General features: G+C 41.4%; 4 protein-coding genes across 7 annotated transcripts; 2 read left to right on the top strand and 2 right to left on the bottom strand.

The window, feature by feature from the left end:
* The first annotated feature begins 1,043 nt into the window (after nucleotides 1–1,043).
* Nucleotides 1,044–9,179, top strand: si:dkey-66a8.7 (PI-PLC X domain-containing protein 1). The gene is made up of 6 exons (XM_010900674.5): nucleotides 1,044–1,490; nucleotides 7,074–7,210; nucleotides 7,432–7,560; nucleotides 8,197–8,352; nucleotides 8,462–8,645; nucleotides 8,833–9,179. Exons 1-6 carry the CDS (start codon nucleotides 1,364–1,366, stop codon nucleotides 9,177–9,179), a joined length of 1,080 nt encoding a protein of 359 aa, XP_010898976.1. The 5' UTR covers nucleotides 1,044–1,363.
* Nucleotides 9,180–9,648: 469 nt separating this feature from the next.
* Nucleotides 9,649–17,446, bottom strand: gtpbp6 (GTP binding protein 6 (putative)). 3 transcript variants are annotated; one of them, XM_034293848.1, is made up of 10 exons: nucleotides 16,681–17,446; nucleotides 16,360–16,497; nucleotides 16,188–16,258; nucleotides 14,905–15,035; nucleotides 13,859–13,929; nucleotides 12,801–12,995; nucleotides 12,210–12,418; nucleotides 10,790–10,938; nucleotides 10,536–10,688; nucleotides 9,649–10,236 (listed from the first exon to the last, which is right to left on the bottom strand). In XM_034293848.1, the coding sequence occupies exons 1-10, from the start codon at nucleotides 17,138–17,140 to the stop codon at nucleotides 10,110–10,112; spliced, it is 1,704 nt and encodes a 567-aa protein (XP_034149739.1). In that variant the 5' UTR covers nucleotides 17,141–17,446; the 3' UTR covers nucleotides 9,649–10,109. The 3 variants fall into 3 exon arrangements, with proteins under 3 accessions (XP_034149739.1, XP_010898977.2, XP_034149740.1); XM_010900675.4 differs by having other exon boundaries at nucleotides 12,837–12,995; XM_034293849.1 differs by lacking the exon at nucleotides 9,649–10,236 and having other exon boundaries at nucleotides 10,575–10,688; nucleotides 10,885–10,938.
* Nucleotides 17,447–17,523: 77 nt separating this feature from the next.
* On the top strand, nucleotides 17,524–20,279 carry LOC105028160 (ICOS ligand). 2 transcript variants are annotated; one of them, XM_034293943.1, is made up of 6 exons: nucleotides 17,524–17,756; nucleotides 18,169–18,281; nucleotides 18,483–18,815; nucleotides 18,946–19,206; nucleotides 19,675–19,845; nucleotides 19,957–20,279. In XM_034293943.1, the coding sequence occupies exons 2-6, from the start codon at nucleotides 18,221–18,223 to the stop codon at nucleotides 19,989–19,991; spliced, it is 861 nt and encodes a 286-aa protein (XP_034149834.1). In that variant the 5' UTR covers nucleotides 17,524–17,756; nucleotides 18,169–18,220; the 3' UTR covers nucleotides 19,992–20,279. The 2 variants fall into 2 exon arrangements, with proteins under 2 accessions (XP_034149834.1, XP_019904287.2); XM_020048728.2 differs by having other exon boundaries at nucleotides 18,946–19,221.
* Nucleotides 20,280–20,814: 535 nt separating this feature from the next.
* Nucleotides 20,815–26,442, bottom strand: nit2 (nitrilase family, member 2). The gene is given in 9 exon segments (NM_001310884.1): nucleotides 20,815–21,250; nucleotides 21,588–21,643; nucleotides 21,823–21,921; nucleotides 22,053–22,206; nucleotides 23,697–23,790; nucleotides 23,889–23,977; nucleotides 24,373–24,493; nucleotides 25,819–25,937; nucleotides 26,346–26,442. Coding segments are annotated over 9 exon segments (855 nt in total). The 5' UTR covers nucleotides 26,374–26,442; the 3' UTR covers nucleotides 20,815–21,155.
* Nucleotides 26,443–26,924: the final 482 nt, after the last annotated feature.

Here is a 26,924-nt window from a genome sequence, read left to right as displayed (position 1 = left end):
CAACAAGCTAAATGGGCCAATTCACATTGAATTTTAACATTTTTACAAAAAGCTGATATGAAAATGCCTGAATAAACTTTAAGGAAAATTGTCAGGTTCATCACATTCCTAGTTTTCACTGCAAATAACTATTTGACCAAGACATATTCCCTTACCAAATGTACATTGCTACAGAATTTCCACAATGGCTCATTCTAACTTGGAGTGTATCTGAAAATATTTTATGTTGTTAAAATTGTGTATGTTCCTCTTTAAAATGTAGCACCAAATTAGTTTGGATGCTTAAGACAGTTGTAAATAAAAAGATTTCATGACAGAATTCACTCATGAAGAATTATGGCAAGCATAGAACACGTCAAGAAGATCAAAATGGCAGGGTTGGATCAGTACTCGGTATGGGTAGATACTCAAAGTTCAGTTCTCAGAATCAGTACTCTGACAAGAGTGGAGGCTTAATTCAACTAACTTATGCAATTTTCCAACTGTGACCCTTATAGAATTTCTGAACATTTTAAACCTCCTACCATAGACTGTATATAAAAGCCTCCTACTCATGGTGCCTGGGTTCCTCTTCCGGGCAGCTTTATCACAGCTTCAGTTGCTTTAAATATTGCCCTAAAGAAAGTAGGTGGGTCATGACTTCTAGGCGTGTAGCGAGGACCATGCAAGCTGTGTTTCTGCAACCTTAATGCGCGTTTGTAAACACAGAAAAGTGTCTGTAAACATAATTTAATTTTAACGTTTTAAAAAAAATCCTTACCAGAAATCATAGTAAGCTGATTAGTAATCGAACTTTACAGATACTTACAGTAAAACGTTGCTATGGAGACCAATTGGGTCACACCCGTATTGTTATTTTGTTCATGTTTTTCCTAAACGTTCTAAATACAAAACGAAACATATTTTTACTGTGTTATTTAGGATATTTCAACGTTCCCAGAACAATGTGATTTAATGTAACCATTCATTTCCCCTCAACGCTGTTGAAGTTTAAAATAAACTAAACCTTTGGAGAACGTTTTGTGCTAACTGGCCCTTTCAATACTGATCTAGTATCAGTAGAATTGTTTGGTAGACTACATTTGATCCAGAGTGGGTTACCCGGTTAGGCATTTACAAAACCGGTCTGGCTGGCGCCAACACAATAGCCTAGAGAGAAACCAGGAAATGCAACCTTTGGTCATTTTTGCTTGCTTTTCATAACCCTGTGTCGATTCTTCGCTTTGAGCGTCTGAAATCGACCGGTGATGAATATGAATAGAGAAACTGTTGAATGGAATGAAGTACGTGCAGTCAGGAGTAAAACAACTCAAGTTTCCACGTCTGAATAGTTGTCAGTACTTCGTGGGACCGGGCACTGACAATGAACGCGTCGTCAACTGAACACATTCCAATGCATTCGGATGAGGAATACCAGAATTACGAAGAATGGATGTCAGCTTTACCTGGGGAGCTGTGGGATATTCCTCTTACAAGTCTCGCTATACCAGGTGATTAATACAACTATATTCAACCTATATTAACTATAAATGTACATTTACAAAAGTTGTGATTTTTTTAAACGGCAGTAATCTTCAAATTATATTATATTTAAAAGTGTTAATATATAGATTACAAGGACGTTATACTTTACCCCAAAAATAGACATTTTAAAACATGAAAAATAATCTTAAGTAGGGTGTAGGGGGTAACTGTAGCCCACTGAGGTAACTTACCCCTCCGTGTAGTTCACAAAAATCCCACAAGGGGAGAGCAACACTTTCCCAGGCTGATCTTGCTTAACTAAACATTTTCTCTGTCATCACAATTCTTGGACATAATTCCATAAAACGATTCTGACATAAGTTAGATCTATAGTTTTTTTTAAGTTCAAGTAGTTAAGCCTTCAGATAAATAATCCACTTGTTTAGATTGAAAATGTTGAATCATTTAAAAATAAAGTAGTAATATGTTGAGTGTGTGTGTTGGGGGTAACTGGCCCCCAGTCTACAAGGGTTAACTTGTCACCCAGAGGCTAATTACCCCTTTTATGGTTATGCATGTCATATATACAATCACAAGCTCAGTTTGTGCTTGCTAACTGTAATGAGTATTAATTACAAAATAGGTATGCATAAAACAGATTAAATGGATTTGAATGCATGTGTAAACCCTATTGGGGAAACTAGCCCTCGTTACCTCAGAACAACATTGAATCAAATATCTAAAAAAGTATAAATTGCATAAATTTGGTTCCATATTGGCTCGACTCGGCTCGCCTGTTTTGGCTTTTCCACTGCCAAAAGTTGGGATAGTACCTGGTACCAGGTACCTTTTTTAGTACCTGCTTGTTCGAGGTTCCAAGCGAGCTGAGGCGATACCAGAAAGTGACGTGAAACACAGAAGACTGATTGGACAAGAGTGACTCAAAGCGTACAGCAAAGCAAAACAGCTGCGGTTAGCGGTCCAGTGTCAGATACCAGAGCGGCGCGTCCTTGCATTGAAATGTGTTAATTTCAGTGCCACTGCATAGAACCAGACTCGTAATTTGAGCAATCGTATTTACCCAAAACTCCTCTTGGTTTGGACCTATGTACTGGCGTTGAAATCAACTCGTTATCCCCGTAAGAGACCCAATACGCGCTGTTTTTGTAGCCTACAAAGGACCTCGTCTTATAGCCGGCGATTATGTATTCCTTTTAATGGAGATGGAGGGGTTATGTAGGTTGTTTTAAATGTGATGATGTTGAGTTGTAAGGTGTATACACTTAAATCTAACAGAACATTGCAGTCATGTCATCTTTTATACTGCAGGGCGATAATTATATTGTACATTTTCACAGTTTTTCAAACAGGGTCTGTGACCATGTTATCCAGATTTAGTTTACCACTTTACGCTCAAAGCTTGTCAATTTAAAAGAACATTGATGGAGTTCATTCAAATGCTTTTGGACCTGTGAACGGTTTGACTGCGGGTGCGGTGCCCATAGAAAGGATAGACCTTTATGAGAGGCAACTTGGACTTTAGGGAGCACTCATTGAAATTGAAAGTTTTGCACTGTATGGTCATTTTATGAATATATTATTACATTCTACTATATGCACAATATGCATTTGTTGGGCCTATTTATCTATGAGAATAAAATAGACCACTGATTCCTAACAAACTTTTCAGTGAAAACGATAGTCAGTGAGTGAACTTGTTCTTTACTCCATGATTTTGTAATTTGGTTATGGAAGCATTTTGCCCAGCTGTTTTAGATAAGTGCCCAACAGCCTGTACAAATGATGTTTGTGGTTGTACAGTCATGGCCAAAAGTGTTGGCACCCCTGAAATTATTCCAGAAAATCAAGTATTTCTCACAGAAAAGTATTGCATTAACACATGTTTTGCTATACACATGTTTATTCCCTTTGTGTGTATTGGAACAAAACAAAAAAAAGAAGGAAAAACAGCTAATTGGACATAATTGCACACAAAAACCCCAAAATGGGCTGGACAAAATATTTGGCACCCTTAACTTAATATTTGGTTGTACACCCTTTGGAAAAAATAACTGAAATCAATTGCTTCCTATAACCATCAATAAGCTTCTTACACCTCTCACCTGGAATTTTAGACCACTCTTCCTTTGCAAACTGCTCCAGGTCTCTCATATTGGAAGAGCGCCTTTTCCCAACAGCAATTTTAAGATCTCTCCACAGGTGTTCAATGGGATTTAGATCTGGACTCATTGCTGGCCACTTCAGAACTCTCCAGCACTTTGTTGCCATCCATTTCTGTGTGCTTTTTGAAGTATGTTTGGGGTCATTGTCCTGCTTGAAGACCCACAATCTCGGACGCAAACCCAGCTTTTTGACACTGGGCCCTACATTGCGACCCAAAATCCTTTGGTAATCCTCAGATTTCATGATGCCTTGCACACAGTCAAGGCACCCAAGTGCCAGAGGCAGCAAAACAACCCCAAAACATCTTTGAACCTCCACCATATTTGACTGTAGGTACTGGGTTCCTTTCTTTGTTGGCCTCATTCCGTTTTCGGTGAACAGTAGAATGTTGTGCTTTACCAAAAAGCTCTATGTTGGTCTCATCTGTCCACCAGATGTTTTCCCAGATGGATTTTGGCTTACTCAAGTACATTTTGGCAAACTGTAGTCTTGCTTTTTTATGTCTCTGTGTCAGCAGTGGGGTCCTCCTGGGTCTCCTGCCATAGCGTTTCATTTCATTCAAATGTCGATGGATAGTTCGTGCTGACACTGATGCACCCTGAGCCTACAGGACAGCTTGAATTTCTTTGGAACTTGTTTGGGGCTGCTTATCCACCATACGGACTATCCTGCGTTGCAACCTTTCCTCCATGTTTCTCTTCCGTCCATGTCCAGGGAGATTAGCTACAGTGCCATGGGTTGCAAACTTCTTGATAATGCTGCGCACTGTGGACAAAGGAACATCTAGATCTCTGGAGATGGACTTGTAACCTTGAGATTGTTGATGTTTTTCCACAATTTTGGTTCTCAAGTCCTCAGACAGTTCTCTTCTCCACTTTCTGTTGTCCATGCTTAGTGTGGTACACACAGACACACAATGCACAGACTAAGTCAACTTCTCTCCTTTTTATCTGCTTTCAGGTGTGATTTTTATATTGCCCACACCTGTTACTAGCCCCAGGTGAGTTTAAAAGAGCATCACATGATTGAAACAATCTTATTTATCCACCATTTTGAAAGGGTGCCAAGAATTTTGTCCCGCCCATTTTGGGGGTTTTGTGTGCAATTATGTGCAATTAGCTTTTTTTCCTTCTTTTTTTGTTTTGTTCCAATACACACAAAGGGAATAAACATGTGTATAGCAAAACATGTGTTAATGCAATACTTTTATGTGAGAAATACTTGATTTTCTGGAATAATTTCAGGGGTGCCAACACTTTTGGCCATGACTGTAGGTGTTTTTTCTAGTAACAAATGAATTTAAACATGTTATTGAAAACTTATATCCACTTTAAACTACAACAACTTTGTCTATTTTGTGCCAAATGTCACTTTTGTTTTGCTGTTTTGAACACCTCTTGATTACCTACTAGACATTAGCATACTTCAATCCATTTCTTCATTTTCTGTGAAGTGTATCACATAACTAATGATAATTAGACCTCCGATCTTTGTCCGTGATGCTGAAATATGGGCCAAAATAGATACGATGAAAAGTGTTTTCACGGCTCTCTCTAAGTAGCGCATTACATACATTAGGCATTGTGAATGTGACAGAGAGCTACAGTGGATATAAAAAGTCTACACACCCCTGTGAAAATGCCAGTTTTTTGTTATGTAAAAGAATGAGACAAAGTTCATTACAGACAGAATACCAGTTGACTGCTTCTTCCCTAAATAGTTCTTGCATAGTTTGAAGCTGTGCTTTGGGTCCTTGTCCTGTTGTAGAAGGAAATTGGCTCCAATCAAGCGCTGTCCACAGGGTATGGCATGGCGATGAAAAATTTAGTGATAGCCTTCCTTGTTCAAGATCCCCTTTACCCTGTACACATCTCTCAATTCACCATTATCAAAGCACCCCCAGACCATCACATTGCCTCCACCATCCTTGACAGATGGCATCAAGCACTCCTCCAGCAACTTTTCAGTTGGTCTGCGTCTCACGAATGTTCTTCTTTGTGATGTAAACACCTCAAACTTTGTCCATAACACTTTTTTCATTAGGAACATCTTCGTCTGTCCAGTGTCTGTTCTTAATCTTTTCTTTTTATTGGCCAGTCTGAGATATGGCTTTTTCTTTGAAACTCTACCTAGAAGGCCAGCATCCCAGAGTCGCCTCTTCACTGTTGACGTTGAGACTGGTGTTTTACGGGTACTATTTAATGAAGCTGCCAGTTGACGAATTGTGAGGCGTCTGTTTCTAGACACTAATGTATTTGTCTACAATAGTTATTTACAACATTATTAATGTCTACACTGTATTTCTGATCAGTTTGTTATTTTAATGGTAAAAAAACAAGGAAATTACTAAGTGACCCCAAACATTTGACTTGTAGTGTCGTTTTGTGGTGTATCTCTATGTGTTGGTTTGAATGTAGTTTAGTGGTGTCTCTATGTGTTGGTTTGAATGTAGTTTAGTGGTGTCTCTCTATGTGTTGGTTTGAATGTAGTTTAGTGGTGTCTCTCTATGTGATTGGTTTGAATGTAGTTTAGTGGTGTCTCTATGTGATTGGTTTGAATGTAGTTTAGTGGTGTCTCTCTATGTGTTGGTTTGAATGTAGTTTAGTGGTGTCTCTCTATCTGATTGGTTTGAATGTAGTTTAGTGGTGTATCTCTATGTCTTGGTTTGAATGTAGTTTAGTGGTGTATCTCTATGTGTTGGTTTGAATGTAGTTTAGTGGTGTCTCTCTACGTGTTGGTTTGAATGTAGTTTAGTGGTGTCTCTTTATGTGTTGGTTTGAATGTAGTTTAGTGGTGTCTCTCTATGTGTTGGTTTTAATGTAGTTTAGTGATGTCTCTCTGTGACTGATTTTAAAGTAGTTTAGTGGTGTCTGTCTGTGATTGGTTTTATGTAGTTTAGTGGTGTATATCTATGTGTTGGTTTTAATGTAGTTTAGTGGTGTCTCTCTATGTGTTGGTTTGAATGTAGTTTAGTGGTGTCTCTCTATGTGTTGGTTTTAATGTAGTTTAGTGGTGTCTCTCTATGTGTTGGTTTTAATGTAGTTTAGTGGTGTCTCTCTATGTGTTGGTTTTAATGTAGTTTAGTGATGTCTCTCTGTGACTGATTTTAAAGTAGTTTAGTGGTGTCTATGTCTGTGATTGGTTTTATGTAGTTTAGTGGTGTATATCTATGTGATTGTTTTTGATGTCATGTTGTTAGCTCTGTGCTGTTGCCATGTGTCTTTTGTCCGTGTTGTGTCTCTTGTATTTAATCTGAATATCAATTCCCTACAGGGCTTTTTTGCCTCCTGCCATGCTGTTAAGAATTTGTTCTTAATTGACTTACCTGGTAAAGAAAATATTAAATAAAAACAACCCACCATTCAGTACAAGGTACAAACATAAGATGTTTAGACACTGGTAATAATATTCATATGAATTGACAGGCAGTCATGATGCGATGAGCTACAGCCTTGACATCCAGTCTCCTCTGCTCCGCTCCGAGTCCGACACATTCAGACTCCTGGATGGACTCTTCCACTGCCTCACCAGACCAGCCATCTACAGATGGGCCACTACTCAGGTGACCTCCTCCTTCCAAGTCCAACCTTCAACTATAATTGCCTAACTATAATTGCCCTCCTCCTTCCTAGTTTAAGTTCCAAATGACACACTCAACTATAATCAACTAATATAACCTCCTATTGAGTCTTGGTTTCTAGTTACTGTACGTTTGAATACCGTGGATTGAGTCGACTTTAAATATCAGTGTTTGTTTCTATTTCTGGAATCGTCTGCCATCAGGAAAAAGGTATTGTGGAGCAGCTTTCAATGGGCATTCGATACTTTGACCTCAGGATCGCCCACAAACCGAACGACCCATCCAACGACCTGTACTTCACACATGTCATCTACACATATCTCACTGTTGTGGTATGTATGAGGAATAGTCCAGTGTTGGGAATAGTCCAGTGTGAGGAATAGTCCAGTGTGAGTAATAGTCCATTATGAGGAATAGTCCAGTGTGAGTAATAGTCCAGTGTGAGTAATAGTCCATTATGAGGAATAGTCCAGTGTGAGGAATAGTCCAGTGTTGGGAATAGTCCAGTGTGAAGAATAGTTCAGTATGAGGAATAGTCCAGTAGGAGGAATACTGTAGTATGAGGACTAGTGTCCTCAAACTCTGGACCTCGAGGCCAGTTCAATTCCAGGACTTATTTAGACCTGTGTGCAATTAATGTTGAGGTAGAATAGAAAAGTACAGCGTAATAGAAAAGTACAGCGTAATAGAAAAGTACAGCGTAATAGAAAAGTACAGCGTAATAGCCTAACAAGTATTACTGGGGGGAACACAAACACACTGCCTGATTTTATGAAGAAATTGAGACCTTTCATAAACGAAACCTTTAACTCTAAACGGTTTTAACCCCTAAAAAATCTGATAAAGCTTCTTGTCAGTGAGGACCGGCCATGATCATAATGAGGACCAAAACAGGAACACACACAACCAATCCAGTTGTTGCAGAAGCTCAGGTGTTTAGTAACATGTCTGATCTGGTAACTGTACAGGACACTATGAAAGCTGTAGCCTCCTGGTTGGAAATTCACCCCAAAGAGATTATCATCCTCGCCTGCAGTCACTTTGAAGGACTCAACGACAAACTACATGAACATTTCATTGTCTCTTTAAAGAAAATCTTTGGGTCTAAACTCTGTCCTCGCAAGGTAAGCTTTTGTGTGCCTATAGCTGCAGTTTATTTACACAGCTGTTTGCTGTGATTGTCAGCTCGGGTGTTGTCTGGGACAGCCTGACAGATGCCCCCGGTCTCTGTAGGGGGCAGTATTGAGCCTGAGGAGTCTTTGGATGTCAGGCTACCAAGTTCTGCTGTCCTATGATGACCAGGCAGCCACACGGCACCAGGTTCTGTGGCCAGCCATACCGTACTGGTGGGCTAACCAGCCCACGGCCAGCGGAGTGGTCAGCTACCTGGAAAGTCAGAAGGACAAGGGCCGTCCAGGTGAGAACAATCCGATGGTGTCAACTGGCTGAGGTTCACACATGATGGTAAAACCTGTCTCACTCACCATGATGACCTGTGGATTGTTGTCACACTGTGAAAATGTCATGTAGAAAATAAAAAACACAATTTAAATTGTGATTTCAGCGTGTTTGAAGGCTAAAACATGTGCTGCTCCTGTGTCCAGATGGTTTCTTTGTGTCAGGTCTGAACCTGACCGCTGACCGCTCCTTCATCGCCCTGCATCGCCATCAGTCCCTGCGAACCCTCACCCTGACCAACTGGGAGGTCCTGAGAGCCTGGCTGGGGGAGCAGGTCCCAGGACATTACGCTAAAAGCCTCAACATCATAGCAGGAGACTTCATAGGAACCATTTCCTTCGTTCCACTGGTCATCACTCTTAACTGGAAGCTGTTAGGGCTCAAGACGGGTCAGGTGATGGGTCCCAGAATGGGTCAGGTGATGGGTCCCAGAATGGGTCAGACGGAGGTTCAGAGGACTCTTTCAGCAGAGGAGGACGAAGACTACAGATGAGAGGCAGCTCCCAAGTGGTACTCATTCCCTATGTAGTGTCCTCATTACATCAATGGATGATGGAATGTTGCACTTTTGGGCCTAATATTTTATCATCAGGATGCAGTTGGAGAGAATGGTCACTGACAGATGGAAGTCAGTACATGTTGGAGAGAATGGTCACTGACAGATGGAAGTCAGTACATGTTGGAGAGAATGGTCACTGACAGATGGAAGTCAGTACATGTTGGAGAGAATGGTCACTGACAGATGGAAGTCAGTACATGTTGGAGAGAATGGTCACTGACAGATGGAAGTCAGTACATGTTGGAGAGAATGGTCACAGACAGATGGAAGTCAGTACATGTTGGAGAGAATGGTCACAGACAGATGGAAGTCAGTACATGTTGGAGAGAATGGTCACAGACAGATGGAAGTCAGTACATGTTGGAGAGAATGGTCACAGACAGATGGAAGTCAGTACATGCTATGCAATATGCTCTGTTACTTTATTGTGTACATTAAATGCAGTTCATCATTCAAATTTGGTTTTCTGATGAATCCCAGTTGACAGTATTTCTTCATTTAAAAGCATCTTATGAACCAATCCTGGATGTCAATTGATAACACAAAACTATGCCTCATTCATGCCATCTCAGAGGGACTGGGGAACCACTTTTTCGCACGTTTCGCTAGCTAGCCATGTATCTGAGTTGGGATTAGTTCCTAATTGTTGTTAACATAATCATTAGCACTAGTATGGCTTTACGATCAGAGACAGCAGAGAACCAAAAGCTCTCACAAGAATGACCACCTTATATGACCACCTTCACAGCTTCCATTCTGTTATCAGTGACTGCAAGAAACTAACAGCCCTCACACAGTCTTCTGGAAACTAACAGCCCTCACACAGTCTTCTGGAAACTAACAGCCCTCACAGTCTTCTGGAAACTAACAGCTCTGGAACATCTTCCTGTAGCGGCCAAACGCAGCAGCACTCATGATCACCTTGACAACAGCAGAACCTTGATCAGGATTTACGTCTACTTCCTGAACGGTTGCTTCCTTGTACAGCCAGCTGTAAACAAATGGAGTAGGATAATAAGAAGAAAGTGTAAATACACATGAATATGTGTAAAAGGATTACAACTATATCCCTGAAGGTATAATTACATATGAATAAGGTTATGTAAAGGGACTGCTGCTATATCCCTGAAGGTATAATTACATATGAATAAGGTTATGTAAAGGGACTGCTGCTATTTTCCTGATATTGTAATTACATTTGAATAAGGCAGTTTAAAGCCACTGCTACTATAGCCTTGTCATTACTGTACAGTCCGTCATGTGGCTCGAATACATAACCAATAACCTCACCTTAACTGGGAGCTGCAGAGGTCCACAGTCAGGGTCATGACCTGTTTCCCTGTATTTGTTACAATAGCTTTCTGCAGCTCCATCTTCAGCTCCTCCAGACCCTGTTGTCTCAGAGCTGAGATGGCCAGACTGTTGGGCTCTGAAGACTCATAGCTGAGGAGGACCACAAAAACATTTGTCAGATCATAATTCAACTTAAACAGACATCAAGGCTGGAGGAAGGCCTGCTCTACTCCAGATGTTTCTCTGCTCACCTGTCCACCAGATCTATTTTATTATGGACCTCTATGATGGAATTCATAAGTCTCTCTGGGATCTGGAGGTTCTTCAATACATTAAGGACATTCACCTTCTGGTTGAGCGTCTCTGGGTGGCTGATGTCTCTGACATGAACTATCAGGTCCTGGCAAAGAGGAAAGAGTGATTATCATCATATATCCGTTTGTTGTGTTACTAAGTGTGACTTAAATGTGATTGACCTATAAAATATGATATACTGTCACAGAGATAATACAATTCTACAATTCAAAGGCTTAAAAATGAATAAATAGTAACAAAAACATTTTTTGCCTAAGTATTAACCTCCTTTTTTATGTAACCAAGATTTTTTCAAGAGGATAATTTAGCTAAACAAGTCACAAGGACTCACAGAAGTAGAACTCCATTTCCAAAAAAGTTGGGACACTACGTAAAATGTAAATAAAAACAGAATGCAATTATGTGCAAATTCTTTAAACTATATTCCATATAAAAACAGTACAAAGACAACATATCAAATGTTGAAACTGAGACATTTTATTCTTTCTTGAAAAATATATGCCCACTTTGAATATCATGCCAGCAACACATATTTAAGTTGGGACTTTTGGTTTCCATACAACTGATGACCATTTTGCATGAGTGTTTTAAAATCTGCAATTAAAAAATTATATATATATTCTCACCAGTGGAGTTTCCACCAGACATTCTTTGTATTGTTCTTTGTATTGTTAAAAATCTATGTGATGAGTTTGTGCATATAAAATGTTATTTTCTTGCTATAATCTATATTGCACTATAGTCATAGTAAAAGGACTACAGAAGAGTTCACTTCTCTATGATGGTTATTCTACTATATATATATATATAATACATTTTTTAAATCAAGAAATCACCATGTCAAATGAACACATTTTTTAATGAAAAGTTCACTATATTTTAAAGAATGCTACTTTCCACCATACCGTTCGGATTTATTTAATATTATTTTAAACCTGTTGATCGAAGCATTTGTACCCACACAAACACACACACACAAGTTTGTACAGCTACCCTCATGGGGACCAGAAAATAGAAATTGCATGCTCCCTTCCCCTAAACTTAACCCTAAGCCTAACCCTAACCTTAACCTCAATAAAGTAACATTTATGCCTAAACTTTACCTAGATGTAATGCCTAACCTTAACCCTAAACTTAACCAACAATGTGTAGACCTTAAAGAAACCCCAATTCTAACTATAAAATCAACTGTAAGTTTGACCCTAAACCTAAACCCTGAGCCGGAAATTGACTTTTGCCTCACGGGGACCGGCAAAAGGTCCCAATGAGGTAAATTTTTTCTGGTTTTACTATACTCCTTGGGACATTTGGTCCCCATTCGTTCAGTAAGACCTAACCCACACACACAGTACATACAGAATGTGTGACGTCCTCCAGGGTAGCGGAGAAGGAGTCTATAAGCTGGTGAGGTAGCTGGGACAGGAAGCCAATTGTGTCGACGTAAAGTACGGTCATGTGACTAGGGAGCGTGCCGGCGTGCACGGTGACGTCCAGCGTGGCGAACAGCTGATCTCTGGGCTGCAAGGCCACATCGCCCGTCAGTGCCTTGATCAGAGTCGTCTTACCTGCATCAGTTGGGGAAATACACTACTTCGATTCACAATGCAATTTTGTTAATTCAATATTGAGATCTTTGGCTGTTTCATGGAACAGGTGAAGAAGTGGGTTTATGCACCTTTTAGTTGAAATGTACGCTCCTTCTGGTTGAAAAACTTGATTACTTGGTTACTTGCCACAGTTGGTATAACCCATACTCCCCTGTCTCTTACCGCAGTTGGTATAGCCCATACTCCCCTGTCTCTTACTGCAGTTGGTATAGCCCATACTCCCCTGTCTCTTACCGCAGTTGGTATAGCCCATACTCCCCTGTCTCTTACCGCAGTTGGTATAGCCCATACTCCCCTGTCTCTTACCGCAGTTGGTATAGCCCATACTCCCATCTCTTACCACAGTTGGTATAGCCCATACTCCCCTGTCTCTTACCACAGTTGGTATAGCCCATGACGGATATGATGGGGAAATCACGATGTTTACGATGAGAGCGCAGCAGGTGTCTCTTTCTCCGTAGTCGTTCCAGAGCAGAACGGATCTTCAACTCCCTCTCCTTCAGGAGTCTCTGCTGCACCTCCAACAGGGTCTCACCTAGTCAGTAGGAAAGGGTTAATCACTGAGATCAGTGCTTCTCAAACCTCTCCTGGGGACCCCAAGCTATTCCATTTACTAGATATATTCCAGTGCTAGAAAAACTGAATCAACTTGTCTACTGATTATCAAGCCCTTGACTACTTGATTCAGATGAACTAGTTCAGGATTACAATGAAATGACAAGACTGCTGGTGGTCTCCAGGAGAGACTGCTGGTGGTCTCCAGGAGAGACTGCTGGTGGTCTCCAGGAGAGGTTTGAGACCTTTTATTAAGAAAAAATCCTCATTTATAAAAATCTGCATTTTATATGACTGTTTTCCCCAACAAGTTTCCCTGTTCTGTGATGTTCAAGTCACATGATACATCTGGCTACAGAATAACTTCTTAATACCCTACATTGCCTAACCAGGAAACAACCTACTAAACCACACCCATTAAACACCTTGGACACAGAGAAGCCTGACCTACCTGAACCCATGATGTACCGGGAACCTACCTGAACCCATGATGTACCGGGAACCTACCTGAACCCATGATGTACCGGGAACCTACCTGAACCCATGATGTACCGGGAACCTACCTGAACCCATGATGTACCGGGAACCTACCTGAACCCATGATGTACCGGGAACCTACCTGAACCCATGATGTACCGGGAACCTACCTGAACCCATGATGTACCGGGAACCTACCTGAACCCATGATGTACCGGGAACCTACCTGAACCCATGATGTACCGGGAACCTACCTGAACCCATGATGTACCGGGAACCTACCTGAACCCATGATGTACCGGGAACCTACCTGAACCCATGATGTACCGGGAACCTACCTGAACCCATGATGTACCGGGAACCTACCTGAACCCATGATGTACCGGGAACCTCCACCCTGCTGGTCCAAGTTGGCCACTTCATTTCTCAAACGTGATCTGTCAGAAAATCATACTGTTTGTTTCTAATAGATTTTATTAACACTGGTAGACAGAAAAATACAAGAAAACTCTTTGCTCATTAGTACTGTAATATCAGTCTGAGTAGTGTTTTTTTTTCCTGTAAATGGTGCAGAGGATCAATTAGAATTATGGATACTTGGCAAAGAACACAGTGTGACATTAGTTTTTTGTTCCAGGACAGTATATAAAAATGGCAATTGTTCCCTACAAACTTTGCTTTTGTGACCATGACAGTTATATTTTGAAATGTACCTATTTTCCTTAACATTTCAGATTCAGTGTAAATTTGGTGTAACTTCTAGAACTGTCTAGAACTTTCCAGTAACATAAATAGTATAAATACAGGTTTACAACAGCATCAAGACCTTGCTGGATGCCTTGAAGTATGATGAGTATGTCTGGGAGGTTACAGGAGACTTCAAAATGGAGGCATTCCTGATGGGACTCTACAGTGGTTTTACCAAGTTTCCCTGCTATCTTTGCCTTTGGGACACCAAGGTGTACTACCACAGGCAGGACTGGACACAGCGGACCGAGTTCTCTGTGGGGAGGAACAACGTCAAGTGGAATGTGCCCCCGGAAGGTGCTGATGTCACCACAGCACATCAAACTGGGCCACATGAAACAATTTGTCAGAGCTCAAGATAAGGAGCCAGCAGCCTTCAAGTACCTTCAAGACTTCATCCCTAAGCTGTCTGAGGCAAAGGTCAAAAGCCTGTGCCTTCATCAGATCACAGATAAAGAAGATCCTGGAGTGCAATGAATTCCCCAAGAAGCTTACTAGTAATGAGAAGATCTCACTATCCTGGTCACAAAAACAAAGTATGTGGGCAATAATAGCAATTTTCTATACTTTTTAGGCATACGCAATTATGAAATAACACTTACTACCCAGGAACAAAAATTGTGTTACATAGTGGATTCATTGTGCATAGTTGTTGGTTCACTTACCTGAGCAGTGGGATCTCCGCCAGAGAGATCTGTAGCTTGGCCTCCTTGGTTTTGGCATTACAGCGAAAGATATGAAGAACTATAGAGTATCTGTCAAATACCTTCACCCCCCAAGCCGACTCAAATTCTTTCTAAAAAGAAGATACACTTCCACAATTAAAATGTTTGGTCACTGTAGCCTTTGACAGGTCTAAGTAGGTCTATGTAGCCTGTGACAGGTCTAAGTAGGTCTATCTAGCCTGTGAGAGGTCTAAGTAGGTCTATGTAGCTTGTGACATGTCTAATTTGGTCTTTGTAGCTTGTGACAAGTCTAAGTAGGTCTATCCAACAATGTAAATAGCTATGCAAAAACTCTTGGGATCATTTTTGATTCAAAGTTTAATTTTGATGAACAAGTAAATGCTGTTGTCAGAGGAAACCCATTCTTTCCTTTAAGAATTTAGAGACAGTTATTCATGTGTTCATTACCTCCCGTCTGGACTATTGTAACTCTTTGTATATGAGAATCTGTCAATCTACCTTGTCCTGCCTTCAGCTTGTTCAAAATGCAGCTGCTTGGTTTTAACTGGTACAAAACAGAGAGAAAGCATCACTTCTGTACTGGCCTCTCTCCACTGGCTACCTGTTAAATATAGGATTGATTCTAAGGTTATTTTATTTGTTTTTAATTCCCTACATGGATCAGAACCCTCCTATATGTCAGACCTCCTCAGCCAGCACTCTTCCTCAAGGACCCTTAGGTCTCTGACCTCCTTAGCCAGCACTCTTCCTCAAGGACCCTTAGGTCTCTGACCTCCTTAGCCAGCACTCTTCCTCAAGGACCCTGAGGTCGTCCAACAAACTGCTTTTGTGCGTTCCACGGTCATGTCTGAAGGTTAAAGGAGATCTTGCATTTTCTGTTGCTGCTCCAATGTTGTGGAACTACCTTTATATATTAGGTCCTCTACTAGTAGCAACGTTTTTAGATCCCACCTTAAGGCCTATCTTTTTTCTTTAGCATTTGAGTCTGCAAATGGGTAGGAAGTTGTGTTTATGTTTGTCATGTCCTATAAATATGTTTAGTCGTCTATATGTTTTGACTGTACAGCACTTTAGTCGACATAAGTTGTTTTTAAATGTGCTTCATGAATAAATTTGACTCTGACTATGTAGCCTGTGAGAGGTCTAAGTAGGTCTATGTAGCCTGTGAGAGGTCTAAGTAGGTCTATGTAGCTAGTGACAAGTCCATGGGACAATAAAGAATATGTTAATGAAGCCTGAGATTCTGAGCCAGTGAAACTCACCTCCGACGCAGGTGTCAGGCGCTCCACGTTCACAAACACAGCTGTGACTCCGGGTGTCCTCCTTATTCTGTCTGTGGTTAGGGAAGACAGGGGTAGGAATCAGGGAAGGTTTGGGGGGGTCCGGGAAGAGTTGGGGGTCAAGGAAAGGCGGGTGAATGCTGTCCCTGCAGACCTGTAAGAGTCTGGAAGTTGCCTTTGCCAAAGATCATCTTCTTCTCCGGTGTCTTAGTGGATAAGATCATCTTGTCGATAACACTCCAGTTCTGTAGAGTGTTGACCAGACCCACCGCTTCGGCCATCATTAGATCAGCTATGTGAGTTCAGACACATGGGACATGATACCATTAAATTAACTCAGTGTCCCGAACTGCTCCCTACTCTCTTTTGTCAGCAGTAATACACTATATAGAGAATAAGTAACAGTAAGATAAAATAACTGGTAACACCTGACATCCTCACTCAAACGGTAAACTATCAATGACCAGTTTGATACCTGTGGTTAGGTACTGCTTCCTGGTGCCCCATTTGACGTCAGGGTGGACGATGAAGATGCGGTGGTCTCCTTCTCCGACTGTAGGAACCTGTTGCTGGAATAGCTGATCTACCTCGCTGTCGTCTATATCTTCGTCATCATCTTCATCCTCTCTGTCGTGACTGTCAGATCCTGGAATATTGTGGTCATCGCCACGCTTCTGCAGGTGTGTTGACAGTGAGAAGGCTCGTAAGGGGAGAAATGGTCGCGATGACTGTAAGGCAGCCGTGTTACTTCGTAACCTACGTCGAGAGCCATGTTGATGTGACTGGTTAACATGATATGCTCTCCTTTGACATTTATACGGTGTCGGTAAATTCAGCAAGTTGCCTGTCTGGTAGTCCGGCTTCTGGCGGAACTCCACATACCAAGAATAAATCCTTTTTGTGAACAAACGTGTACTTGAAATAAAGTACTTCATGGTTGATCCAGAGTCCAAGTCCTCTTATGTGTACACACACCTGGCGAATAAAGCTGATTCTGACATGATGGTGTGTTCATGACATTCTCTAGTAGCATATGCATGCTGCTAACTTCGCCATTATCCTTGTGGGGAGATTAGCGAGTCAAAACATCAGCCATTACGCGTTGCCCAATTATAACGAGACTAACTAACTATAACTGCAAAGGCTATTTGAAATATTTCCAACTATGCTCATATGAGCTTTATGAATAAGTTCTAAAATGCTCCCTCTGCAATTGTGTGTTCACTGGGGACTTCCGGTATCAAAAGATTTCTAAATTTCAGAAAACAGACAGACTCCCCCTAGTGGTGGAGCCACAATAATCCCCGCCCAACGACGGTCCAGGTGTAAGGTTCTTCTGCGTAAATAAGCGTCAAATAAAGTTGAACATGTTTTTGGATCTGTGGTTATGGATCAAGGTACGTCATTTGCTTGAAACCGATAGGGGCGGGCAATGTGAGCTACCTGGTAAAATTGTAAAATGTAGTCTAACCAGTCAGGTGTTTGTCACCTCCGCTTAAACACACTTTTGACTTTGATCATGGATGAGATATTCTGCTGAATACAGTACTGGTAGGTACCGATTTAAACACGGCTAATAAAAACGTAGTACTGTTAGATAATATTAATCAATGAATTTGTTTGGCTGTGTATACTGGAGTTCGTGTGAATCCTGTAGAGCTGACGCTGGAGACTGTTTCGATCCATCATCATCTGATTTAGATTATAGACAAAGTTTTGCAATAAATATGCATTGTGTTTGTTTCATGTAGCAAAATATGGTGAGCCACTCGGGCTTCAATGATCTTGATCATCTTAAAATAAAGGTCAAACAAGAGCATGATCATGAATGACCATTTGTATTCCGTTGGAATGCTCGCGCAGTGATGTTTTAGGAATATAAAAGAGAAACATTTAAAATAAATTAAACAGACTTGTAAACACATCTTCCATTACTGGGGATCATAAAATATTCCTGATCCAGGTCTGCGCGTTTGTTGCTGTCAACTCTCCCTGCTACCAGTCATCCGGACGACATGTCAGCGTTGTGGTTCACAGGAGTTTTGGTCACCATGTGGAGTTACAGCACCACACTAGGTAAGACAGGAATTGTGCTTAATTAGTCAACACATTTAGTCCAATTATGATTTATCTGGTTAAGAGATGTAATTATCGATGAGTAACTAAATTAAACTAATTTTTATTTCGGTATCTTTATGTTCAAAATCAATAATTCTTAACAAATCTCTGTATGAATAGACAATGTGTTGTCTGAATGCTGACCCCTCCCAATTACAGGAGCAGAGTGCATCCTGGGTATGGTCGGACAGCTCACTTTGTTGCCCTGTATTTATGACGGAGCAGCAGACCTGACCTCTGGGAATGTTTCTATTGAATGGAGGAAAGACACTGAGGTTGTGTATCACTCTGTGTGGGCCGAGGGGACTGTGGAACCATGGAATGGCTCGTACACAAACAAACGGGTGTCAGCCGACGCACCAAACACAGGGACCTTCTCTCTGGAGCTGTCTGAGGTGGAGCCCAGAGACTCTCACAACTACAGCCTGTACCTCAGGGCCCCTGGTGAGGAGCTGGACAGGCTGTTGTGTACAGTGTGTCTGAGAACAGCAGGTAGGTCGGAAACATGTAGTGGGCCATCTGGGATCAACGTTAATCAGTTATATTACCACTCTCAGACCCACTTTATAAGTAGTGACTAGACTGGAACAAGCCATTATTCTGATACATTGTTCCCTCCCAGCACATTTCAGCTTCCCCTCACTCCAGAGGGAAAAGTCACCATATGGAGATGAGACCCACTTTCTGTGTAACTCTCGAGATGGATTCCCTGAACCGGCAGTACATTGGCTAATCAACGACATGGCCCCACCCCCTGAGGGTTCAGTCAGGACACTGAGCATTCCACTCCCTGACTCTCATCTCTTAAACATCACCAGCATCCTCATCCTCAACATCTCTCAGGAGACCAGCGTCTCCTGTGCAAAAGAAAACCTGGAACTTGGTGAGGTGTTAACCTGTGAGTACATCCACACCATCAGTGGCCACCATTGCCCTGAGCCATGAATTGGCATTTAGTTAACTATAAAGGTCAGTTTAGGAGGAACAGATATATGACAAGGAAACTTAGTTTCAAATATTTATATATAACAGATATTACAGATATAAATATATGAGTTGGTTTAGCACAGGGACCTGACTAGACACAGTGCATTCCAGGGACAATGTTGATTGTGACACAGTGTTGAGTTCTAAATAGAAGAGGTTGTCTGCTATTGTTCAATGTGGTTATGTTAATGAACATTAATGAATGTGTCGTTCTGCCTGTTCGGATGGGCCCCAGAGAAGTTTGGCTCGGATCAAGCGCTTGACTTGTTCTGTTAGTAACTATGTATGAGAATATTTGGTCCAAAGCGTTCTGTTAATGTTGTTGGGTTGCCATAATGACTGTCAGTCTGCTGTTGTGGTTAAGCCGGGGTTCTTCGAAGCAGCCCGGTAAGAGGAAGAGCTGCCAAATCCTTGTGGATGTTCCCCACAGCGCTGTGTGTGATGGTGGGCCTCATGGTGACCGCTGCCCTGATCTATCAGATACACATAGACAGGAAGAACAGGAATGAAAGAGACCAGCACCACAATGTCAAAGGTATTGTTGAATGTGTTAATCTGACTGCCAGTATTCAATTATACAATATAACATTTGTAATGCCTGCCTGGGTATGTTTCACCTATATACTCCTTATTGTATGTCTACCAGAGAACAATGAAGAGCAGCTGTCACTAAGGTCATGAATTTGGAGACTAACATCTGAGGTTACACCACCACCTTCTTCAGATGGATTCATGTCGCTTGGAAGGACTGAACTGTGATTTGTGAATAATGTATATAATTCAGCCGTTTGAGACAATGTGTTTGTGGTGGCCGTAGGCTGGTCTAGTGCGCCAAGCCCCCATCCTGATGCACATGTACCCGTTTGGGTCAGATTGGTCTCTCTGACTGCTGGATCAGAACACTCTTTACTACTTTGTCTGCTTTATGGACAGAAGACAAATTAAAATAATGCATTTGAGGATTTATAGAACAATGTAGCGAGGATTTATTCAAATAAGTTCTCTGAACAAGATGAAAATATTCTTCCTGTTTTCATGATCATGAGGAAACAACAATAGTGGAAGTTTCATTGGGTTTATTTCAGATGATCAGATCATTGGATCAAGTTCTCAGTCACAACAGGAAGCCTGATGGTATGGATGTTTGACATTCATGTTTATATTGCCTGTTGTCACAACGCTCAGGTCCCTGTTGGTTCCTTTTCCTATTGATCATGTTTCTCTTTCAGTTTGACAAACCAAGCACTGCCCGACAGCAATGAGGTCTGCAGGAATGGAAGACCAGTCAAACTTGTTCTAAAGAATCTGATCTTTCTAAAATATGTATCAGCAATGTATTTTGATCTTGCCATGACAGAGGCATCAAAATGCATGATGTACTTGTTCCTGGAATTTTCTCAGAATTCCCTGCTGCCATTGATGATATTCAGGCTCAGATTAGCACTCCTTTGAACCAGAAGCTATTCTATAGCAGATAACGAACTGGCAGAATGACAAATTAATTCAATACAATATGTATTTGTTTAATCTGTTTCCAAAAAATGTTTTCTTAAATTAAAATATATTTTTGTATGTATATCCCAATCAATCCAAGCTCTGTGAATCATTAATAATTTTTCTGACAGAATTTACTGACTCATGATTAATGAATCATCTAGGCACTAATAATGTTTTAGTCAAGTTGTCCTCTCCGTCCATCTGCTTCCATACTAACAAAGTCTTTCACATCATTTGGGTTGTGAAATGTAGCAGATACTGAATAGCTCAGACTTATATCTCAATGTCTCTCATAGCATATAGATCAGAGATTCTAAGTCCCTCCTGGTATTTTTCACTGGGTTGTGGTCATTCTTCTTGCACAGCTTTTACTGTGTAGAGGTCAGCGCGACGCTGGGTATTGATGGGGATCTGTTGACGGACATCAGCCAAATATTCCAGGTCTGTAAAACACAAAGGGGTCAATAGCAGACATGTAGAAACACCAGTAAACTTCAGTTTATCACAAGGGATAATGGTGAAACCCCAGTGAACTACAGTTCAAGTTTATCTTAAGGGATAATGTTGCAAACTCAAAGATCAGTCATTGGTTCATCTCTTATGACCCTGACCTCTACAGACACTCAGCACAGCTTATGTTAGGTCATGTCAAAACTACCAACCCAAGAGGTCAGGAACATGGCTTTTATGACAGCTTTAAACATTTAATGAATAAAAACAAGATCCATTTTCATCTGAGCAAACAGAATCCCTCTGAACCACCCCACCTGAACTACTCACCAATGTCTGCATAAACAATGGCCTCCTCTGACCCAGCCTTGGAGAGAACCTCACCCCTGTCACGACATCAAACTATATATTAATGCTTTTATTACACCCTGGAAAATCTGGTCTGTACAGGACATCATTAATACCACAAAGAAAAAACAACTGTGGACAGCAGACAGTTTAAAAATACAATATAAAACATAGAACTGACAGTCATCTCTATGTGAACTGTTCTGCTGAGGCTCACCAGGGGTTAACAACACTACTGTGACCCCAGGCCACGTAGGAGGCGGCTTCATCTCTGGCAGGGGAAGCGGTGGCCACGTAAACTTGGTTATCAAGCGCCCTGACATGGGGGGGGGGAGAGAGATGTGGGGAGGTGACTGGAGGTAGGGGAGCATAGCACAACCGGAAAGTAGAGGACACAAGAGAATGTTGAAATGTTTCCTGGGATTGAAAGGCTTTGGGTTCACCCACCTGGCTCTCTGCAGCAGCTCCCAGTGGGCTGGTCCTGTGGTCATGTTGAAGGCTCCAGGGTAAACCAACAGCTGACAGCCCTTCTTGGTGTAGAGTTGTGCCAGCTCTGCAAACCTCATGTCATAGCAGATCCCCACTCCCACCTTACAGTAGGCTGCAGGGAGCTCAAACCCAGAAGCAGTATTAGTATTTATTTAGTTGTCTATATACATAGCTTCGTACAGTATTAACAGTATTAGTATTTATTTAGTTGTCTATATACATAGCTTCGTACAGTATTAACAGTATTAGTATTTATTTAGTTGTCTATATACATAGCTTCGTACAGTATTAACAGTATTAGTATTTATTTAGTTGTCTATATACATAGCTTCGTACAGTATTAACAGTATTAGTATTTATTTAGTTGTCTATATACATAGCTTCGTACAGTATTAACAGTATTAGTATTTATTTAGTTGTCTATATACATAGCTTCGTACAGTATTAACAGTATTAGTATTTATTTAGTTGTCTATATACATAGCTTCGTACAGTATTAACAGTATTAGTATTTATTTAGTTGTCTATATACATAGCTTCGTACAGTATTAACAGTATTAGTATTTATTTAGTTGTCTATATACATAGCTTCGTACAGTATTAACAGTATTAGTATTTATTTAGCTGTCTATATAGATAGCTTCATACAGAACAATAAAATCCAAGCACAGAAACGATTAAATCAGATTTTCCTGCGTGCATTGAGTCACTAGGAGTGGAAGCGTCATGCAGTCATGGCACCATTTAGTATGGTTCCAGACAGACACCCCTGCTAGTGTGTCTGGCGAGGGGACTTTCAGTAACTATAAGACTCCGCCCAGCATGTGGGAGGAGCTATACTGAACATAAATAGAAATGTACCATGCAGCAAATTCAAAGATTTGACTGAGTTGCAGTCCGGTAGATTTGTTTAGAACACAGAACAGTTTAGAACACACTGGGAACTGTCCAAGGGGACCCTCCAAGGGGACCCTCCAAGGGGACCCTCCAAGGGGACTGCAGTCAAGACGAGAAGCTGGTGAACAATTCTTTGGGTGTTAAAACCCATTAATTCATTACCTGCCTGGGGGCCTGGTCTTAGATGATCTGGCCAGTAAAGATGCCAGGTATGGGTTGGCTTGGTATGTGGTTATATACGGTTACATATGGTTTGCGGTTGTGAAGATAGTTGGATATACTACCAAAATCTCAAAATTGGTGGTGGCTTATGGTAGAAAAATTAACACTAAATTATCTGGCAACAACTGATGGACATTCCTGCCCTTAGCGTGCCAATTTCACACTTCTTAAAACGGAGACATCTCTGGCATTATGTTTAGAAGAGTGGCCTTTTATTGTCCCCAGCAGAAGGTGCATCTGTGTAACAGTCATGCTGTATAATCATCTTCTTACGATGCCTCACCTGTCAGGTTGATTATCTTGGAAAAGGATAAACGTTCACTGAGATTTAAACACATTTTATCACAGAATGTGAGTGAAAATCTGCTTTTGGTGCATAATGAACATTTATTAATTTTGTGGCAATTTTAGCTCATGAATGATGGGACTAAGACTTGATATGCAGCATTTCTTTTTTTGTTCAGTTTACTGAACAGGACTCACGCGTTTCAAACACTGACAGACTGCTGCCTGGACTCAGTGTCTCAGACTCCTGGAAACGGATCTTCCCTGGGACATCGATGTCAAACAGGTGAATCTGTAAAGGCAGGGATGGATTAGTGATGGAGGATACAGGCGGTGTCCTGTGAAACACTTTGGAGTTGCTTTTGGGGACATCCCTCATTCTTCACATACTTTCCTGTGTTTGAGCAACAGGCCGCCGTCGGGACCGAAGACTGGACACGTGTTATACAGCTTCCCTGTGTCCTCTTCAGGGAGAGACCCTGGGACACACCAACCCAACATATATCAGACTGACCTCTGTAAATATTAGAAACCCTAGGACACACCAACCCAACATATATCAGACTGACCTCTGTAAATATTAGAAACCCTAGGACACACCAACCCAACATATATCAGACTGACCTCTGTAAATATTAGAAACCCTAGGACACACCAACCCAACATCTCAGAGTGACCTCTGTAAATATTAGGACAAGGAAGAGTTTCTTTGTCTTTTGGTTCTATACAACAGAAATTTGGGTTCAAAATCAAACAATCACTTTGAGAATAAACCCATGGAGTCAAATGGCAATTTATTATAATTTGAATCAACACATCTCAGCCCCAGACTCATGTGTCCAGCAATGGGGGTGGACTGAACAGCTCCTCTCACCTCCGACCAGGAACACCCTGTTCTCCTTGGCTACCTCAGACAGAACCTGACTGGACTCTCCAGGGATCTTCTCTGCATACTCAGGGAAGAAGCTGCTTCCATAAGGTGAGTTGAAGCACTCCTGAAGATGGAAACAGACATTCATGAGAACAGCAGTTGTCACTTAGTGTTTTGCAATAACACAGCCTGGACCCCATTAAGCAAAACTCAGGAGAGAGAGAGCAGCCAGAGGGACCTGGGGGGGGGGGGGGACACCACTCCAATCATTGCCAACACATCCATTTGAAGTTGACCCCAGAGTTTAACCCCGAAGGCTCAGATTTGTCTGTTACCATACAGGTGAAATGAGTCAACTCAATATTATATAATAACGATTCCTGGGTAACAGCTCAGGGAGTACGATGTTCATCCATTCATAGTAATGTACCATCTTGGTCTGACTACTGCTTTAAGATGGTTGCTCTTCTGCCAATGTACTATTTATCTGTGAATGATTCAACATGCATATAATGTCACTAGTTTGCTTTGGATCTTGTATTGGGTTTAATAAATGAAGTATTGGGACAGGTCTTCTACCAGGTTAATGTTTTCTCTGTTCCGATGAGCTCTCCAAGTCTGGCCTAAACAGGAGCCATGGTGCCTGGCCTAAACAGGAGCCATGGTGCCTGGCCTAAACAGGAGCCATGGTGCCTGGCCTAAACAGGAGCCATGGTGCCTGGCCTAAACAGGAGCCATGGTGCCTGGCCTAAACAGGAGCCATGGTGCCTGGCCTAAACAGGAGCCATGGTGCCTGGCCTAAACAGGAGCCATGGTGCCTGGCCTAAACAGGAGCCATGGTGCCTGGCCTAAACAGGAGCCATGGTGCCTGGCCTAAACAGGAGCCATGGTGCCTGGCCTAAACAGGAGCCATGGTGCCTGGCCTAAACAGGAGCCATGGTGCCTGGCCTAAACAGGAGCCATGGTGCCTGGCCTAAACAGGAGCCATGGTGCCTGGCCTAAACAGGAGCCATGGTTCTGGGGAGTTTTACTGTCCTTCTGTAAGGGACTGTGTCATTGGGTGAGAGATGACAACGATAAATGTTTGTAAGTCTTTAGCCATCACACCTCATATAGTAAACACCTTCAGAACTCAATCACTGTCAAGTTTCAGTCTCTTAAATAAACAGACAGTAAGTTATAATGTTTATCAAGTTTCAGTCTCTTATATACACAGATGAAAGATATAATGAGGGCTGTTTTCTCCCACTAGCACCTACATTACACCATGTCACATTCTGAGTAGTCCTAACAGTGAATCAAGAGGATTCTGACATTTAAGTTCACGCAAATGGAGCATTTACGTGTGAACTGTTTATACAGAGGTTGTCCATTCTGCTCATCCGAAGACCTCTCTACCAGCCTACATTACATAAACCCCTGGCGACAGTTTGGGCGCTCAATACTCACAGGTAAGACCACGATTTTAGCCCCCTCTCTGGCTGCTTCTTTGACCAGACCCCGCGCTCTCGACAGGTTGTCGGCTTTGACCTTTGTCACATGTAATTGGATCACTGCCAGTCGGAACTCTGGAGGAAGAATGGTAATTACTCACACACCAATTTCTTAAAACATGCTGCCTATTAAAACATGCTGCCTATGTTACACAAAAACGCTCAAAAGGTCAATGCACTTTACATAGACTTCACAGGTCTACCTAAAAATACTACGTTATGTTTTGCTGTTAAACACTGAGCCATTTGCCAATGCAATGGCAAAATAAACAGCAATCCACATTTTCGCTGGATATCTCAAGAGCATCAGAAGTACTTTTACGTACTCAGAATTGTACTTGATGTCAACGTGCTAATAGTGGCAGACAGCATACATTATAGAGACATTTTAAACAAAGTCAACTTGAGACCACATACCTATATCGCAGAAAAATACTACTCTGTCAACCTGTTTCTTTCAGAATACATTTGTATGCTACTTACTAGACATGCTCTTAACCAATGCAGACATTCGCACTTTCGTCGGATTGCAGGATTTGTTCCTGGCAGTGGACGTTTTTATTTATTTACAATAAAATACTTCCGGGTCACGTGATTCTTGGAACGTTTGTAACTCAATCAAAAAAAGTCCCCTACGTGTTAATAGAAAAAAATAGGCGTTGTGGGATCTTAGGAGTTCGCCCACAAATCTGAATACCTTCAAAAACATTTAATGATATACTGTTTTTTCATTCCTGCCCAATATTTGACAAAAATTTAATAATGTACACTTTCCAAAGAAAATCACAGATTACGTTTATTTTAAAAGTTTATTAAAAGAAATGTGGTTACAAAAAATATCAGTATACTTAAGGTGCAATAAACAGATCAAAATGTGTACTAAATATCATCACTACTTGGTGAGGGACAACAGAACGTATTTCCCCAAATCTTCTCTGCATTAACCTACAGAATTAACACCAACCTACCTGCATCCATCATAACGCTTTAGGACTCATTATCAAAACATGTGGTTCCAACATGGGCTCTTGGACCTTGGTTAAGCAGTGAACTGTAACATGA

This window comes from Esox lucius, chromosome 8 (assembly GCF_011004845.1).
Source record: "Esox lucius isolate fEsoLuc1 chromosome 8, fEsoLuc1.pri, whole genome shotgun sequence".
In the NCBI taxonomy this organism is placed as follows: domain Eukaryota; kingdom Metazoa; phylum Chordata; class Actinopteri; order Esociformes; family Esocidae; genus Esox; species Esox lucius.
The sequence above is the reverse complement of the archived record's forward strand: the minus strand, read 5'-3'. Positions and strand labels throughout refer to the sequence as shown.